The sequence below is a fragment of the Canis lupus genome, chromosome 4, assembly GCF_048164855.1.
Source record: "Canis lupus baileyi chromosome 4, mCanLup2.hap1, whole genome shotgun sequence".
In the NCBI taxonomy this organism is placed as follows: Eukaryota; Metazoa; Chordata; class Mammalia; order Carnivora; family Canidae; genus Canis; species Canis lupus.
The window spans coordinates 51,187,897-51,206,250 of NC_132841.1; the positions used below are offsets into that span (position 1 = coordinate 51,187,897).

The 18,354-nt window shown below is 49.2% G+C and overlaps 1 protein-coding gene across 2 annotated transcripts in view; it reads left to right on the forward strand.

The window, feature by feature from the left end:
• The window catches only part of CCNJL (cyclin J like), a 55,999-nt gene extending 42,008 nt beyond the window's left edge, over positions 1-13,991 (forward strand). For both annotated transcript variants that reach the window (XM_072824301.1, XM_072824300.1), the window contains exons 4-6: positions 7,711-8,013; positions 9,637-9,796; positions 11,835-13,991. In XM_072824301.1, coding sequence (XP_072680402.1) covers positions 7,711-8,013; positions 9,637-9,796; positions 11,835-12,267 — 896 coding nt within the window. In that variant the 3' untranslated portion in view covers positions 12,268-13,991. The remainder of the gene's footprint in view (positions 1-7,710; positions 8,014-9,636; positions 9,797-11,834) is intronic.
• Positions 13,992-18,354: the final 4,363 nt, after the last annotated feature.

Genomic DNA, 18,354 nt, shown 5'->3' on the forward strand with positions numbered 1-18,354 from the left:
TGGTGGCCACTTCTCTGCCCTCCAGTGAAGGAAGAATCTGAGAAGGAAAGAATGAGCATCGGAAAGGTCTGCCTGCATTCAGCCGGGCGCTGCCGGGAACTAATGAGCCAAAGTACCTGGAGAGAAAGCTCTCCACCAGAGTTTCCTCTGGCCTCTCAGGCTCCCTCTAACCCTAACTGCCCAGCCCTTCCCACTGTCCCTCCGAAGCTGGCAGATGCCCCCTGAGGGCCAGGCAAGGCTGGGAAGTCACTGGAGCCACTTTCTATGCCCCTGCCCTGCCTCTCTTTCCTCCTCATCTGCACTTCACAGATTAGGATGGGGGCTCCTGGGGGCTGTGGGACAGCCATGGGGGTCTCAGTTCCTAATCTGATTTTGTTCTCGTTCTCAGATGACAAGATGGGGGGAGAGCTTTAAAATAGGAGAGTGGCCCTTCTTGGGGAACAGTAGCTTTGCCTGTTTTTAAAAGCATTGCATTTCAAGGCACCTGGGTGGTTCAGTCCCTTAAGCATCTGAATCTTGATCTCAGCTCAGGTCTGGATCTCAGGGTTGTGAGTTCAAGCCTACCCAAAAAAAATTTTTTTAAGCATTGCATTTCTTTAGGTAAGAAGAGGTGCCAGCCGTTGCTTTAAAACCTGGTTCTCCTTGGCCAAGAAATTGTGGCCTCATATCAGAGCCTAAGTATAGCTCCTGAATGGGCAGCAGGTAACCCTGAATGAGTCTGTAAACAGGCCTCTTGCTGGGCCTGAAGGTCTGACTGTGGGAAGGTCACAGGGAGCGGTAAAGCAACCGCTTAGGAGCACGTGAGTAGCCCTGGGCCTGGACTTCAGGTGAGGCAGCACCGGCTTTTTATAGAATTCTACTCCCCTACGTGCACCTTTTTGTTTAGGAATTTTTCCAAAGGCAGTATAAATGTTGATGATTGTTGGAGATGGGTAATGAATCAGGGGTTCATTATAGAATTTCTTTTTTTTTTTTTTTGTATATTTTAAATTTTCCAAAATAAAACATTTTTTAAGCAATTAAAAAAATATTGTTTCTCTTGGCCCCAATTCAGAAAAGTCAGGAATCCCGTTTGGCCTGCTTAAGGCTTGTTTGCTAGGACCATAGGTGGAAGAAGAAAAGCCAGTCTCTAGAGTAGTCAGTTCGTAGAGAAAGAAAATAGAATGGTGGTTACCAGCCGAGGGGGAGCCAGGGACAGTGAGTTACTGTTTCATGGGTATACAGTTTCAGTTTTGCAAGATGAAAGGAGTTCTGGTGATTGTTGCACAACAGTGTGAATGTACTGAATGCCACTGAACTGTATGGTTAAAATGATAAATTTTATGTTATGTGCATTTTACCACAACAAACAAAAATGCTATTTAAAAAAGAGAGGGACCCAAAAAAGCCTGTCTGCAAGAGCCCCTCCTGAGGCTTGCTGGATTGACAGCGTCCTGCCTCTGTGGTTGAGTTAGGCTGCTTGGTTGGACTTGTGGTCGTCAGTCCAATAATTGTGTGACCCCAGGGATTGCTGGGGTTCACTGGGTTGGCTGTGTACCAGCCCCTGGGAGTACCAGGAGGAACTGTCATCCGGGTGTGCAAGAGGGTCCTCAAGGGCATTATTTGCAGGCTTCACCACCACCCCTACATTCAGGGCTTATGTGCCTCTGCCTGAACTCCAGACCCTGGGTATGTGCTTCAGTGGTGTTAGGATTTTTTTTTTAATCTTACAGGTATGTTAATATGACTCTCACCACTTTGGGGCGGTGTGAACATCCAAAAAAGAAAAATGTAGATAGAACGATAGAATTGTGAAAAATTCTTTTTCAACCCCTAAGTAATTGTTTATTCAGGGAAAAATCATTTGTGGATGCCAAATCATTGAGTTAAAGGTTGTTGGGAGACAGGATATTCAGTCTGAAGGTGTCACCTCACAGATTACTTATTAATTTCGCAGGAAAGTGGTACCTTTAAAATGGAGAGATCTGGGGTCACCACCTTAACCAAGCGATCAAACATAGCATCGCTAATGCTGGGACAAACTGATGTCATCCGGTAAGAAGGACAAAACATTGCCTCTGTAGTTTCCTTACTCAAATTGTCTGATTGTGAGGAGACAATCCAGAATACGGGGCATTTTTTTAAAGATTTTATTTATTTATTCATGAGACATGCAGAGAGAGGCAGAGACACAGGCAGAGGGAGAAGCAGGTTCTCCGTGGGGACCCTGATGTGGGACTCTATCCCAGGACCCCAAGGATCACACCCTGAGCCAAAGGCAGACACTCAACCACTGAGTGACACAAGTGTCCCGGGGCTTTTTTTTTTTTTTTTTTTTTTTTTTTTAAGTTCTAGGCCCAACGCAGAACTTATGACCCCAAGATCAAGAATTGCATGCTCCACCAACTGAGCCAGCCAAGCACCCCCAGAATTGGGGCATTTTAGAAGAAAACTGGCATCAATTCATCCAGAGTCAGTGTCATGAAAAACAAAGAATGGGACTAAAGAGATATAACAGACACCATGTGTGAGCCTTTGAATCTGGATCCAAAAAAACAAAAGTTATAAAAGACATTTTGAGGATTCCTGGGGAGGAAGTCCAATGTGGATTGAATGTTAGAAAATGTTATTGCAGGGGCGCCTGGCTGGCTCAGTCGGTGGAGCGTGCAGCCCTTGATCTCAGGGTTGTGAGTTTAAGCTCCACGTTGAGTGTAGAGCCTACTTTAAAAAAAAAGAAAAAAAGGAAAGGAAATATTATCGCATTAATGCTGATGTTCTTAGGATTGGTAATAGCATTATGATTATATAGGAAAATGGCTTCGGGGATGGATGCTGTCCAGGGGTGGCACGTCACATCTGCATCTTAATTAAGAATGGTCCAGCGAAACCAGTATGTACACACACACACACACACACATACACACACACAGAACAAATGTGGCTCAGAGTCAGCAGTGGTGAATCTAGCTGAAGGGTCATCTGTGTTTACTGTTAACATCATTTCATCTCCTCTGTGGATTTGAACATTTTCCAAATAAAACGTACATTGAAGGAGTCAAAAGAGAGTCTTTGAGTCTGTGGCTCTGGCCTGACTTGGAAAGACTCAAACGTCTGTCCCCCACACCTCCCGGGGGACCTGCCTGAAGACTTCCAGGCATCTGGTGTCAATACAGTTTGTTGATAAGGAGCAAGCAGCTGAGTGGCTGCACTTGGTGGCAGCGGCAGCCCCGAGGACAAAGGGCTGGCCCCGCTGACGGTCACGGGAGGAGGGGAGGAAGTGTCTACCAGGCGCGTGCAATGTCAGGAAACTCATAAAACCTTTTCTGGCCTCGAAATGTACCGTGCTGGGGATAGTCGCTAAGCTGGGGTCCGCTGGCCAGCAGTCAAGAGCAGGTGCTCCAAGGTCGCTCCTGGATGTGGAACAAAATTCCTGAGCTTTTTCTCTGAGCCCCTGGGGGTCGGAACAGACCCTCCCTGGGGGATCCAGTGCCCGGCCCAGTGTGAGGACACTGTCCGTTTCCGTGTGCCGGGCACTACTGAAGCACATTGCTCTCTGCATGGCCATTTCATCTCCACAGGGGCCTCTTCCTAACGAGGGAACAAACAGCCTGTAGGGTTTAGCGCTTTTAGTCCAGAGCAAACTCACTGAGGATTCAGACCCCACTCTGCCTGGCTCTGGCCTGCAGAAGCTTCCCCAGCCTGGGGAGCTGGTGAATTCTGATTCCTTAGTAATCCGTGGCCCCTTCCCTTAGAGGGTAATCCTCTTGGGCCTGGTGGCTGGGGGAGGCAGAGCTCTGAAAGGTCTGAAAAGCTCTGAGGCCAGAGAGGAGACGAATCTCACTGAGCACATCTGCCAGTTAGGATAGATTGCTGGCTGCCAGCAATGGTGTGGACAGCTCTTACTGCCCCTCCCAGTAGGACACACATTTTTGCCAGGGCAGTGACCTTCGCCATGCCACCTTTTGCCCTGGGGAAGAAAAGAGCCACTTGTATCTCAGTGTCTGAGAACAGTGTTGGCTTAGTTCAGCACAGGATTCAGGAAAAATTTCACAACCTTGCAAAAATGTTTTTTCTTTCTTTTTAATTTGCACAAAGATATGATCATTGAAGAAAAAAATTAGGGATTACAGATCATCTGAGGTCATCAGAGAACAATTGAAATGGCCTAAGATTCAACTATCAGGAGAGTGCTGTCCTTCTTTCAGTGAATATTCATTGGGCAGTTACTGTGTACCAGGCACAGTCCTGGGAACTGGGGGGCACAGCTGCAAATGGGTCAGATGTGATTCTTGTCCTCACAGCCTGAGATCTATTGATGACCTGTGGGTCAGGTGCTAGCCATTAATACTGAGTTGTTGGATATTAAGCAGTCTGAGCGTGAGAAATGCCTTGATGACATCCAGTGACCTCTGAACTGAGCGCTGGGGGACACATGATGAGGTGAGTGAAGGGATGAGCACTCCCAGCTGGGGGAGCAGTCCTGGGCTTAGGGAGGGTGTGGGGGCCTGGCAAGGCTCCATCGGCCAGGCCCCGCCACAGGATTTCCAGCCATACAAGAGACTCTTCACCCTTGGGCGGCATCGACCAGGCCTTTCCTGCCTGAGTAGCCCATGCATGCAAGACAAGGGAAGGTGTATGCCCTGGAGGTGGTGCCATGCAGGCTTAGGCCCTGGTGGGCAGGGCTCTGGAAGGAGAGGGTCTAGGCCTACCCTAAGTGTGTGGGGCTGGTCAGCCATCAGTCTGCACTCCTCACCGTTTTGTCTGCTCAGCTCCTACCCATCAAAGACCAGAGCTTCATGTCACACCATCTTTGCCCACTTAGTGGGCTCTTTAAGCCTCGAGGAGAAGATGGAGGCTGGCTTCCCAGAGTCCAAGTTTCATTTCTCTGACATTTTTGGAGGCCTTCCTGAGGAATGCATTGTATCTGCTGCAAGGCAGCCTGAAGTGGTTACTTCCTTATCCCTCCTAAGAAGGGCAGAAGTCTGATGGGAACTGGGTCGCGGGGTGTTCACCGTTGTGCACAGGTGTGTGGACGCCTTGCCGTTCTTTTCATCGGCGCAGACAGACAGATGCATGCTTTCTGAGCTCAGCTGGGCTGCACACTGTCTCTCCTAGCACTCACTCAGCAGTTTCTGCTTCTTGTGGGGTTGGGCTCAGAGGCTACAGGTGACCACTCTGAGGCCGGCCGCAGGACTCACCATGTGATGTGGAGTCACACAGCACGGGGACTGCAGTGGGAGGAGGCTTCCAAGGCACAGGGACTTTGGGATGAGAGAGAGGGAAAGGTTGGTGGAGCGAAGGGGAAGGGTGCTCCATGCAGAGGGCTGCGTAGATGAAGGCTCGTGGGCCAGGGGGGGCAAGGGGCCTTCAGAGAAGTGTAGAGATGGAGGCCACAGCCAGGTGTGCGTGTGGGTGACGGCTGGGAGGCCCATAGCTGCCCCACCTGCAGACCCTCCCACAGTGGGGGCAGCCACTGGAGCTATCCACCACTGGTGACTGCCACGGTTTGCTGTATAAATAAAATATAAGTAAATAAATATAAACCTCAGTTCCCTTGACCCATGAGTGGGATGATGAAGGCTCAGTTTAATTTTTGTGTCTTGCTCTGTGTGGCTCTATGTCATGTGGTTTACTTCCAGGACCTTCCAGTATTTATTCATTTTTCCTCCAGTGCCTTCCGTGGCACTGTTTGATGTGCCTATTTGTGGGGTTTCACATCTTTTTGCCACGACCATTGATATGAATATATCCCAGTTATCTATTCCTGCCAAATGAATCCTGCCCAAGCTTGGTGATCTAAAACAACAGTGATGTGGGTTGCATGGCATTTCCTCTGCTGGCTTCACCTGTGCTCATTCATACAGCTGCTGGAGGGTCTGGGACGGTCTCATTCATGTGGCTGAGAGTTGGTGCTGGCTGTAGCCTGGGCACCTCTCTTCTCCTTATGGCCTCTCCACCTCCACCAGGCTAGATCTGCTCCCTTACATGGTGGTCCAGCATGGCACTCTGAGGGAGGAGGGTGGAAGTTGCAAGGCCTCCTGTGGCCTCACCTCGGAAGACATACACATAGACCCAGTGTTATTGAGATATAATTGACATATATTAGTTTAAAGTATATAAAAATTGGGATGCCTGGGTGACTCAGTAGCTGAGCATCTGCCTGTGGCTCAGGTCGTGATCCTGGAGTCCCGAGATCGAGTCCTGCATCGGGTTCCCCGCGGGGAGTCTGCTTCTCCCTCTGCCTATGTCTCTGCCTCTCTCTCTGTGTTTCTCGTGAGTAAATAAATAAAATCTAAAGATAATAAAGTGTATAAAAATCATTTGATACATGTACATACTGTTAAATGATCATCACAGTAAGTTTAGTTAACATCCATCACCTTTACTATATTTTTTCTAGTGATGAGAACTAAGCTCTACTCATTCAGCAGCTGTCAGATGTAGAATATGTTGTTAACTACAGTCACCATGCTGTACATTACATCTCGGGACCAATTTATAGCTGGAAGTTTGTGCCTTTTTTTTAAAGATTGTATTTATTTGAGAGAGAGACAGAGAGCATGAGTGGGGAGGGAGGCAGAGGGAGAGGGAGAAGCAGACTCCCTGCAGAGCAGGGAGCCCGACCTGGGGCTGGATCCTAGGACCTCAAGTCTATGACCTGAGCCAAAGGCAGACACCTAACCGACTGAGCTACCAGGTGCCCCTGGAAGTTTGTACTTTTGACCACCTTCACAAGTGTCACCCACCCCTGTCTCTGGTAACTACCAGTCTGTTCTTTGTGTCTATGAGTTCGGCTTTTTTAGATTCCACATGTAAGAGGGATCATACAGCATTTGTCTTTTTCTGCCTGGTTTTTTTCACTGAGCGTAATGCCCTCAAGGCTTATCCATGTTGTTGCGAATGGCAGGATGTCCTTCTTCATACGGCTGAATATTATTCTGTTGTATATAAATACCATCTCTTCTTTATCCTTTCATCTCTCAGTGGACACTGGGGTTATTTCCCTGTCTTGTCTGTTGTAATTAATGCTGCAGTGCACGTGGGGGTATGGATAACTTCAAGATAATGTTCCCTTCTTGGTTTTCCTCCCTTTCCTGCCTTCTCCCACTTACCAGTCTTTCCTTGGCTCACCTCCCAAGCAAACTGTTTCTGAGGGAATCCAAGCTAACAGCCTGTTGATGGGGTTTAAACCCAGTGCTGAGGGCAGTGGGGAGCCGTTGTAGGGCTTTTCTACATGTGGGGGGACAGGATCAAATTTGCAAGATCATTCTGACTCTGGCTGTCTGACCCCTGACCAGTCTTGAGATTGAATCAGGGAGGGCCAGAGAGGGGGAGAGGGTTGGGGAGAGGGCTCCCATATTCCCCAGGCCCCCACTGCTGTCGCTGACTGCCGTTAAACACCTTCTATGTTGTACATGCTGGCCTGGATATCGGATATGCATTCTCTTGTCGTCTCTGACAAAAACCTTATGAGGTTTAGGTTCCGTTTTACAGGTATAAGCACTGAGGCACAGAAAGGGTGAGACACCTGTGCACGATCACACAGCTGGAAGTGATGGCTTGGAGATTCAAGCCCAGGTGAGTCAGATCCAGAATGTAGGCAGTTAGTCCCCTTGGCAGTGGGGCCTTTTGGCTTTCTGTCCTCCCTGCCAACACTGTCCAGGCATTTTAAGATGGGCCTTTCCCCCCTGGCGAAGTGCCGTCTTCTAATAACCTCTGCTTCTCCCCCAGGTAAGTTCGAGGACAGGGAAGACCATGTACCCAAGCTGGAGCAGATAAACAGTACGAGGATCCTGAGCGGCCAGAACTTCACCCTCACCAAGAAGGAGCTGCTTAACACGGAGCTGCTGCTCCTGGAGGCGTTCGGCTGGAACCTCTGCCTGCCCACGCCCGCCCATTTCCTGGATTACTACCTCTTGGCCTCCGTCAGCCAGAAGGACCATCACTGCCACAGCTGGCCCACCGCCTGCCCCCGCAAGACCAAAGAGTGCCTCAAGGAGTATGCCCACTACTTCCTAGAGGTCACCCTGCGAGGTGAGGCCTGACAGCGGGGCCTGTTACCCCTTCCCCACCCACACAGGGCTGGGATCACTTGGCACTGACAGACACGTCCACCCACGGAGTCCCTATGGACTAGGGCCCGTCCACCCAGAGCACTGCCACTTTGCAGGGCATACACAAAGGAGGGGCAACAATTTTCCCAGTGTGTTGCCAATACTATGTAAAAGACAGTTGGCAGCTTATGTACTACAGTTGGCGCCCTACAAACTTACTAATCACCTGCTGATTTTTCTTACAGTAACTTGGTCCATTGCAAATGATCTAAATAGGACAGATTTGCCAGTAGGTTGTCCCAGAAAAGCTATCATACAGATAGGGTGGGGCAGGGGTTATGTTTTAGTAATAAAGTTTAGCAATAAAGTTACCCTTTTAAAGTTTGGGACTTTATTTGAATCCCCGTCTTCCCACTGTCTTAAAATCTAGGTATTAGGTAAAATACAAGGTCAGAAATAGCATCGATGCAACCACCCGATAACTCACCACAAACCAAAATGGTCCCGAGTAACAAGACAGTCATCAATTATGATATCAAGCATTAATTGAGCATTTACATGCACCAGCCACCTTATTTTAGTTCTTTGGGTATGGGTATATGATGTCATTTGAATTTCACAATGACTCCACATGCAAATCACTTCTGTTATTTTCATTTTACAAATCCGTTTCCTTAACGGATGCTCAAGAGCTGAAGTAACTTGAAGTACCCGAGGTCATTGCTAAGATTTGAATCTGAGGAGTCTGAGTTGGTGACGGTGCCCATAACCATAACGCCACCCTGCTTGACTCCTGCTTTAACAGGCAAACGTTGAAGTCATCAGAAATCATGAGCAATGTAAGATGGAACGATAGATAATACACTGATAACCAGCGTCATTCATGAAAATCATGGGAATTTGAACAATTTGCCTTTGCACACAAGTAGTGCCAGCTTTGCTGTGTTGCTGGACATCTTTGTAGGACATTGAGATTCATTTCACAACATACACACATACTGAAACATCACGGTGTACACCTTAAATATATATCATTTCTATTTGCCAGTCATATGTCAGAAAAGCAGGGGGTGGGGGACCTGACGGAAGGTCCTCCGTAAACATAAGTTCAGTGCTAGTTTTAGTTGGGAATATCAGATGCTTGTGACCATGCATTCATCATTCATTCATTCAACAGATTTTTATTACGTGCCGACTGTAGGCCAAGCTTTGTTACTATTAGTAAGTAGCCTGTAGTCATCACCCGAAACAGAAGCCTCTGCAATGGTGTGTCATTCCCCCTAACAGCCCAAGAAAGGACATGTGTTTTGTGGTGCTGTTCCTAGCCCATCAGCGAGCCACTTGCAGCTCCCTGGAAGCTCTGGGTGAAATTTTGAAAATCATTAGACTGGCACTAGAAATCCCAGACTGAGCACCAAGGTGTTTAAGATTCAGGAGTGGAACTTCACGCTGTTTCTGATTTTTCATCTGTGCGTGTGTGGCAGTAATGAACAACCTTGAACCTAATCCTTTGTCTGCCAGTTCTCAGGAGGTGCAGGGCAGGAGGGGCACTGGGACCCCAGAGCGAGGCTTTATGATGCCGACTCCTATGGTTCTCTTTCAGATCATATTTTCTACAAATTCCAGCCTTCTGTGGTTGCTGCAGCCTGTGTTGGGGCCTCTAGGATCTGCCTTCAGCTTTCTCCCTACTGGACCAGAGACCTACAGAGGATCTCAAATTACTCTCTGGAACATCTCAGCACGTGCATTGAAATCCTGCTGGTGTAAGTTGCGTCCCTAATCTTTCTGTGTTTCTAAAATATCGAGGCACTTGCTCTGGAGACCCACCTTAGGCAATTTTTCAGGGTTGAAGGGTCATGGTGTTTCCTCCGGATAGCGTGTCACGTAAAGTCAGCCATGACGACTCCTGATAGAAGTGAGGTTTGCAGAGTTGGTCCTTCCTATTTTGGGCAGCTTTTGGGTTTGCAATTTTAAGGTCAAGGGGTTGGAGAGGAGAGAGGCTATGTGCGTACCCTTCTGACAATCTGGGCTGTCTGCTCTGAGTCCCATTGTATCAGTCCTATGGATGATTACACTGAGTGATTACACTCATAAGCTACTTTTCTCTCTCTCTTTCTTTTTTAAAGATTTTACCTATTTACTCATGAGGGACATAGAGAGGCAGAGACACAGGCAAAGGGAGAAGCAGGCTCTCTGCGGGGAGTCCAATGTGCGACTCGATCCCAGAACTCCAGGATCACACCCTGAGCCGAAGGCATACTCTCAGCTGCCGAGCCACCCAGGCACCCCTAAGCTGCTTTTCTCAGACACGGCCACAAAGCTGACCTCTTAGCCAGCTAAGCCCAAAGTGGCTTAACATAAGAAGCCACAGCCTCCTTGCAGGGGTCCCTGGGAATCTTGGTGAGGACATGTTGAGTGTATCAGAGAAGGTGCATAAGGGCAGCAGGACCCAACACCATGAAGGTGTTCAGCGGTGACCACAGGGAGGAGACAGAGGGGACAGAGAACTCCAGGCTGGCTGCACCCTGTCCCTCTTCCACCCAACAGGTGGCAGCATCTTCTAGATGCCAGCCCTCCTCACCACGGGGCGGCCCCTTTGGAAAGCTGCCTCCCTGTGTGGGAGGCTTTGCCTGTGGCTAGCTGCCTTTGTCTCATTACCCGCCCTGCTCCCTGGGCCTTGTTTTAAATCTGCGTTTGCTGTATAAGACTGATGGATCACTGACCTCTATCTCGGAAACCAGTAATAAATTATATGTTCATTAATTGAATTTAAATACATTTTTTAAAAATTGAAAAAATAAATAAATGAATAAATAAAAGCCGTGTTTATTGAAGGTGCCTAAAACTAGGGCATATATGGTCTGATCTGAATGCAGATAGGTGCCCCCAGATTCTTAGCCACCATTCCTGCCTCTTCACCGTGGTGGTGGCTCCGGGCTGGCCGCCGTCTCAGAGGCACAGCCTCAGTGTCCTCCTGTCTGAACCTAAGCCTCTAATGGATGAATGGATTTGTTATTTCAGAAAGCTTCATGGGGGCAGCCCCAGTGGCTCAGCGGTTCAGCGCCACCTTCAGCCCAGGACCTGATCCTGGAGTCCTGGGATCAAGTCCAACATCAGGCTCCCTGCATGGAACCTGCTTCTCCCTCTGCGTGTCTGTGCCTCACTCTCTCTCTCTCGCGCGCTCTCTCTCTTTCTCTGTCGCTCATGAATAAATAAATAAATAAAATCTTTGGAAAAAAAAGCTTTATGGGAAGCTTTTTTTTTTGTTTTTTGGATGGAAGTAAACCTGTTGTCCCGTTTTCAGAAGGTGACACTTAGGCCCCCCGGGTGGCTTGCTTAAATCTGTTTAGAGGTGCCTTGAAGGCAGAGACTGTGCTCACCTAAGTGCCAGGCCCTGTGTTGGGTGCTGGGGATGCAGTGATGAGCAAGAGCAGAGGGCCCCTCCCCCCTGGAGCTTGCGCTTGGCACGAGGGGCTGGAAGATAACCCAGAAATTATCATCTGGGAGGTTGACCCCTGAGATGGGGCAGTGTAGCGGCTTGAAGAACAGCTAGGCTAGACTCGAGGGGCCAGAAAGGGTTTCCATAGGAAGCAGATCCAGGCGTGGGATCCAGACCCAAGCCTGGATCTGCGGTCTCAGTCCAGTGAGAGAGCAGCAGAGGCAGTGCTGTAGGCAGAGAGCATGGGCTGGACCGGCCTTGAGGTCCTGACACCCAGATCTCAAATCCCACTTAGGGGCAACCTCAGGGGTCTCCTGCTATGGCCTTTGACCGCAAGTCTCACCCAGGTCCTTTCCTTTCAGAGCTTATGACAACGTCTTCAAGGACGCCGTCGCGGTCAAAAGTCAGTCCCTGACAATGGTGCCCAGCAGAAGCCCTGCGCCCACCCAGGTGCTGTTCCAGCCGCCCACCTACCCCACCCTCAGCCAGCCAGCAACGACGCCAGCCCTCGCCCAGTTCCAGACCCAGACCCCCGTGCAGGACCTCTGCTTGGCCTATCGGGACTCGCTGCAGGCCCACCGCTCCGGGAGCCTGCTCTCAGGAGGCTCTGGCTTATCCCTCCACACCCTGTACCCCACTCTCCAGCCCCTGGACGTGTGTCCCATGTCCCTCCCCGCGCCCCTCAGCGTGCAGATGGCCATCACGGCGGAGCCCAGGCACTGCCTTGCCACCGCCTACGGAAGCAGCTACTTCAGCGGAAGCCACGCGTTCCCCACAGGCTGTTTCGACAGATAGGGCACCTCCGGGCCACACAGGGAGGTCTTGGAGACTCACCTGGGCAGAGGAAGAGGACACAGGTGAGGGGAGCTCAGCCGAGTGAGGCAGTGGGGAGGCCATCCCCACAGAACCTCGTTGACCTTGGACACAGGGTTCATGTTCTTTTTAAATAAAGCTGACCCAGAGCAAAAGTCAATGACACCCCTCCCCTGAGAGAATTCTGAAAAATGTCTTCCACGTGTGTAGCTGGGGTGCAGGAGGACTGGCTCAGCCACCATCCTCTGGAGGAGAGGCCCGGTGATTGAGAAAGACCTGGGAAAACAGATGCCAGGAGACTGGAAACTGGATGCAGACCACCGGCCCATGCACGTGTTTGGTTTTTAGCATTAGAGACATCTTTATTCCTTGCCAGCGGCAGCTACACTGAAAAAAGAAGGGACTGCCTGATGTGTTCTCAGGACCCCCAGCAGATGCTGTATTGGGTGCTCTTTCCCTGGCTCCCTCCAGCGGAGCCTGCGTGCGTGCGTATGCCTGAGTGTCTGCCCTCCGAGGCGTGGGGTGGGTGGCTGTCTTGCCTTTGTTGTCAAACCTAAGACCTTATTTGGCCTTTTAGATATTTCACATGCTGCTGCTTCCTGAAGTGACCTAGCTTTCTGTTCAGTAAGATATCTTGTTTACATACTGTATCAGGGATTTTGTGATACTTGAAAATTCCTTAGGAGAAAAAAAAACAAAAACAAAAACGTCGATTGCCACACTGCCTGTCCCACACAAGGGCTGTAAGTTTGAACCCAGCTTGTGACAACAGTTTTGTTCTCAAAAGCATATGATTGGGAAGAGCCACTTTCCAGGCTCTTAGTTCCAGAAGATTATGTGTCTTGGATGCCATGTTCACCTTAGAACTTCAGCAACCACCCAGAGGAAAAGGTGGTTGAAAGGGAGACAAAGGTTTATAACTAACGACCCCCACCTCCCTCCCTCCCTCCACAGCGTGCTTATGGTGCATGAGGTTAAACCTAGCCTTGGCTTTGAGTTTGGCTAATAGGGAAGGCTAAAAATGTAGAATATTTGCTCTCTGCCAGCTGGATTTGGGGAGCAGGGCATGTACGTGGGTACATGTCACAACCACTGACGGGGCATGTGATTGGTTGGATCGAAAGCCAGTATTTGGGTACCCGCAGCGAAAGGGCTCTCAGGAAGACTCTTGTATCCATGTGCAATATGTTTTTATGCTGACTTGTGGCTTGTGCTCGTTGTATTTTTTTGGTTGGTTCGGGGTCAGGGGGACACATTGTTCACCCATCAGAACTGGGAGGTGCAAAGAACCATAGAAGCATTTTTTTGTTTGTTTGAAGAAGAACCATCTTGATTTTCTTGGCTGATTTGCCAGTCCAGGAGACTGGCTCGGGGACTGCCAGGAAGGCGGCTGCTGAATTGGATCCGAAGGTGATTTTCAGAGCAAATGAAAGCTTCAACATGGAAGCAGAATTAAGAAGAGGTGACGTGGATGAGGTGCTACTGCCACTTTGTCGCACGAGTGTGGAAAAACCACACGTTCATTTGTTGCTTATCTCTTTTTTTCCTTTGCCAACCTTCTATTTATGTGAGACTAGTTTGGATTCCAAGTTAATGTGTCTGTCTATTCTGGGACTGGGGCTTGTGAGGGGGACCCCCCCCCGTAGAACCTCACAGCCAGCCCAGCACCCAGAAAAAGGCATCCTGCAATAAACATATCACCTGCTCTTGGTCTCTGTTCTCTTCTTGGCCTTGTCCTCTCAGCTAGCCCCATGGGTGTCTTCTGCTCCTGCCCAGAGGTTGTGTGGGGCTGGACAACACAACACTGGCTCCAGGGGAGCTGGGTGCTGCTCTCTGAGCCGGAGCTGGGCCTCGCTGGCGACACCCGCAGCAGCAGTAAGGCTCGACAGCCCAGTTCTACCACTGTTCAAGGTTCTCTCTCCACAGAAACAGAACCCATTCTATCGGTAGCCAGAGATCTATTTTAAGGAATTGGCTCACAGGGTTGGGGCTGACAGGTTAGGAATTTGTAGGGCAGGCCAACAGGCTGAAAATTCAGGTAAGAGTTGGATGTTTCAACTGAGTCCAAAATCTAGGGTAAGCCAGAAACTCAGGACTTCTGTTACATGCTTTGGGGGCAAAACTCCTCCAGGGAACCTGTTTTTGCTCTTACAGCCTTCACCTGACTGCATGAGAACCCCCTCCCCACCCCCAATGTGGAAAGTAGTCTCCTTTATTTAAGGCCTGCTGATCATAAATGTTCATTGCATCTACAAAATGCCTTCACAGCAACATCTGGACTAGTGTTTGATTAAACTGTATACACAGCCTAGCCAAGCTACCATGTAAGATTCACCACAACCACTTACTAGTTGTCAGGAGGCAGTTGACTCAACTGCTCTGAGCCTCAGTCTTCTCACCTGTTAAAATGGGGTTGCTAACACTTGCTTCATAGGGGTTCTCATGAGGGTTAAGCAACATAATGCACGTCAAAACCAAACGTAAAGTCTACTTCAGGATGCACCATTATTTTATGTACCTGTAAGAATTAAAGAATTTTCCTTGCCAGGGAAACTGGCACAGTGCTTAAGATACTGCTGATTAAATATTGCATTCTTTTTTCAAGAATGTTAAAATGTAAATCTATGTGTATCACAGAATCTGTGGATCATGATGTCAGCAATTATGGAAAGTGTCAGACTCTTTCTGCAAGAAAAAGAGCCCCACCCTCTGCTCTCCCAGGTTCCTGCAGGAGAACCATCCTGGGGACATGATGCCAGTGTGGAGTCGAGTGGCTCTCACTAAGCACCAATGCCTTTAGTTGGGACGGGGAGGTGTGGGGAGATGCCACTGAGGGCAGGCAGCTCATGTCCAGCCCCAGGAGGTGTTTGGGAACGGCGTGTGTTAGCAGGCAGGGCAGGGCTGGGGGCAGTACTCATGTTTGCCATGTGCAGGCCAGGTGAGGCAGGAGACTCTAGGTTTAGGGGGGGTATTCGGTGACAAGGCAGGTCACAGATTTACCAAGAACATCCACTTCACTACCCCTCTGTGTTTAGGCCTCAGTTTCTCCACCTGTTCCCATAGAGCTGGTTGAGTTGGGTGGTTTTGAGCTTAGGAGGGAAACTGAGCCACAGAGGGCCCCCTGCCCTTCCTCCACCAGAGGGATCCACTTGTCCTTCCACACACGGGCATTCCTTGTTCGGTTTTGTTAGTTCCCGTGCTGGCCAGTAGTTCGGAAAGCTTGAAAAGGCACAGAGATGACCTTAAAGGCCTCTCTAGGACTGACTTTTCCTACTTCAGAGATTTTCAAACCACTGAGCAAGCTGCGCAATGACCTGGAGCCCTCTCCGAGAGGAGCAGGGCCTGGGGGTCTGCATTTCTAGCTGGCTTCCCGGTGATTCAGATGCAGGTTTTCTTTGAAGTTCCAGTGGAGGACTTCATACGGGACCTGGTTTCTGGCCTGAAGGACAGAGTAAGGAAACTGCATCCCAGTCAGTTTCTGAGCCACCTGAGCTCCGGACGTAGACTTAATTCCATACTTCGTTGCTCTTTGTTCTATGCAGTATTTCTTTTGCCGAGCCGTGTGAAGGGCTGGGACGGGCTGGGACGTGCAGACCGTTTTCCAGGGAGAGCCTGCTTGCCTTCTGGTTTAACATCCTAAGCGCCTGGATGAGGGTCAGGGGTCAAGGTTCCACTTCCTCGTGCCTTTTGGGTTTATAGTCCATCTCTCCAAAGCCACCTACCTGTTCTGTCATTTCTCTTCTCCCTTGATCCCTCGAGGACACGTGGCAATGTCTGGAGACATTTTTGGTTGTCACCACTGGGGTGGGGGGTGGAAGGCATACAGTGGGTAGAGGCCAGGGATGCTGCTGAATACCCTACAACCCAGGACGGCCCCCACAATAAAGAACTGTTGAGCCCCAAATAACAACACTAGGAATATTAAGAAACCTCAACACATTACCTCCCAAAGAGATCTCTGTAATAACCTTAGTCACTCATTACCCTTTTTATTTTCTTCATAGCTGTTAAACCCATCTGAAATGATCTTGTTAGTTTTCTTTACTTGGTTTGATGGCTCTGCCCGAAATTACTTTCCCTCAATAGAATATAAAGAATATTACCACCTGGTGATGGTGGCATTAATCATAGCAGCTGGTATTTACTGAGTGTTTACTGTGTATAAAGTGCTACGCTAAGGAATTTGCTCCAATTTTTGATAATCACCCGAGTAACACTAAAAGGTAGGATTGTTATTAGCTGTGTTGTACAGAACAGAGAATAGGGGGCGTGGAGAAGTTATTTGCAGCAGAGCAGGAAGGAGCCACACCCTGGGACGCCTGGGTGGCTCAGCGGTTGAGCATCTGCCTTTGGCTCAGGGTGTGATCCTGGGGTCCTGGGATTGAGTCCCGCATCAGGCTCCCTGTAGGGAGCCTGCTTCTCCCTCTGCCTGTGTCTCTCATGAATAAATAAATAAAATCTTTAAAAAAAAAAAAAAAGAAGAAGAAGAAGAAGCCACAACTCATACCCAGGCAGTCTGCATCTGCCCTGTCGCCTTGTTGTACCTCAGTCAAGGGTTTTGAATGAGTGAAAGGCTCTGTGACTGTCCCAGCTGGCCATCTCACTCACCTGGTAGGAAAGACATGACAGGATAATGGATACGGGTTCATAAAAGAAAAGAGTTGCCAGGCATTCATGCTCCTGATTTACGGGGTGGCAGGCGTGCTCTCTGAGCGTGCTCACCAACGGGCAGAAATGCAGGAACAGAGCTTCTTGTACATCTGCCACAGGCTAACGTGATTTACGGCTCCATCTGTCTCCTCCAGCAAGCTCTGGTCTGGGAGGGGTTCCCTGAACCCCATCTGTGAAGGTGGTGATCTCGGGCTGACTCTAGCAGTCCCTGGCCCCAAATGCCTAGCAAAGACTTACCAGCCTCATTCACCCCATTCTCGGTTCCTAAGGGAAGACCTCTGTGACTTGAATTTCAGCAGCAAGGCCAGAGCATTTCGCAGGAGTCTCAAATCCAAATACACACTAGGATCGAGCAGGAAGGTAGTGAATCCAGCTGGGTGATCAAGAGTGACCTGGTGGTTGCTGCACTGAAACCAGTATCTCCCTAGAGGATATGGCTTCTACTCAGCTGTGGTCAACTATTACCTTCTAGGGGCATATGCTCTGCAGTGCTGAACCTTCAGATGTCCAGAGCAACTAGAAATCTATACTTTCCAGGAAAACTACTAATTTTTCACTTAATTTCAAAATTAAATTTAAAAAAACACAAGAGAAGATCAGTAAAACACATTGTTAAGTTAGAATAGTTCTTGGTCTGGAAGAAGCATGAAACTTCTAGTATATAGACAAGAACACTGGGCCTGGGGTGCCTGGATGGCTCAGTGGTTGAGCATCTGCCTTTGGTTCAGGTTGTGGGATCAAGTCCCGCATCAGGCTCCCTGCATGGAACCTGCTTCTCCCTCTGCCTGTGTCTGCCTCTGTGTGTGTGTGTCTCTCATGAATAAATAAATAAAATCTTAAAAAAAAAAAAAAAAGAACATTGGGCCTCAAAGGTGGAAGGTCTGAGCTTGCTCTTAGCTTGATGACCTTGGAAAAAGCCACCTCCCTATTCTCAGCCTCTGTGTCCTCATTTATAAGGTGGAATGGCTATCAGCTTGGGCTAGGCTTTAGGTTTATGGTAACAAAGCATGGAATACATAGTATCATTTATTCAAGGGTGAATTCTATGAGAAAGAGTGTAAATAAGGGGGCCTCTCCCTCCTCTGGGGACTCCGGTGAGTCTCTGAGCTTCTCTTCTGACCTAGCTCTAGCTTCTAAGGAAAAACACAAGTGGTCTGGCTTCTGCTGGGCCAGCTCTGACCAGTGTTCTCCCAGAGGCACAACGGGCTGGACACACAGAAAGGCATGCCTTCTGCAAAAATGGGAGCACTGGGACTGGAACAGTGTCCAAAGTCATGTGTGGCTGGGGAGCACTTCACAGTGAGAGTTCTCTGGTCTTCCTACCGAAGAGCACAGTCCAGCATGTCTAGGGTAGCGCCTGGGCTATCCTTTTAGGAGGACCCTCAGGAGATGCCCATG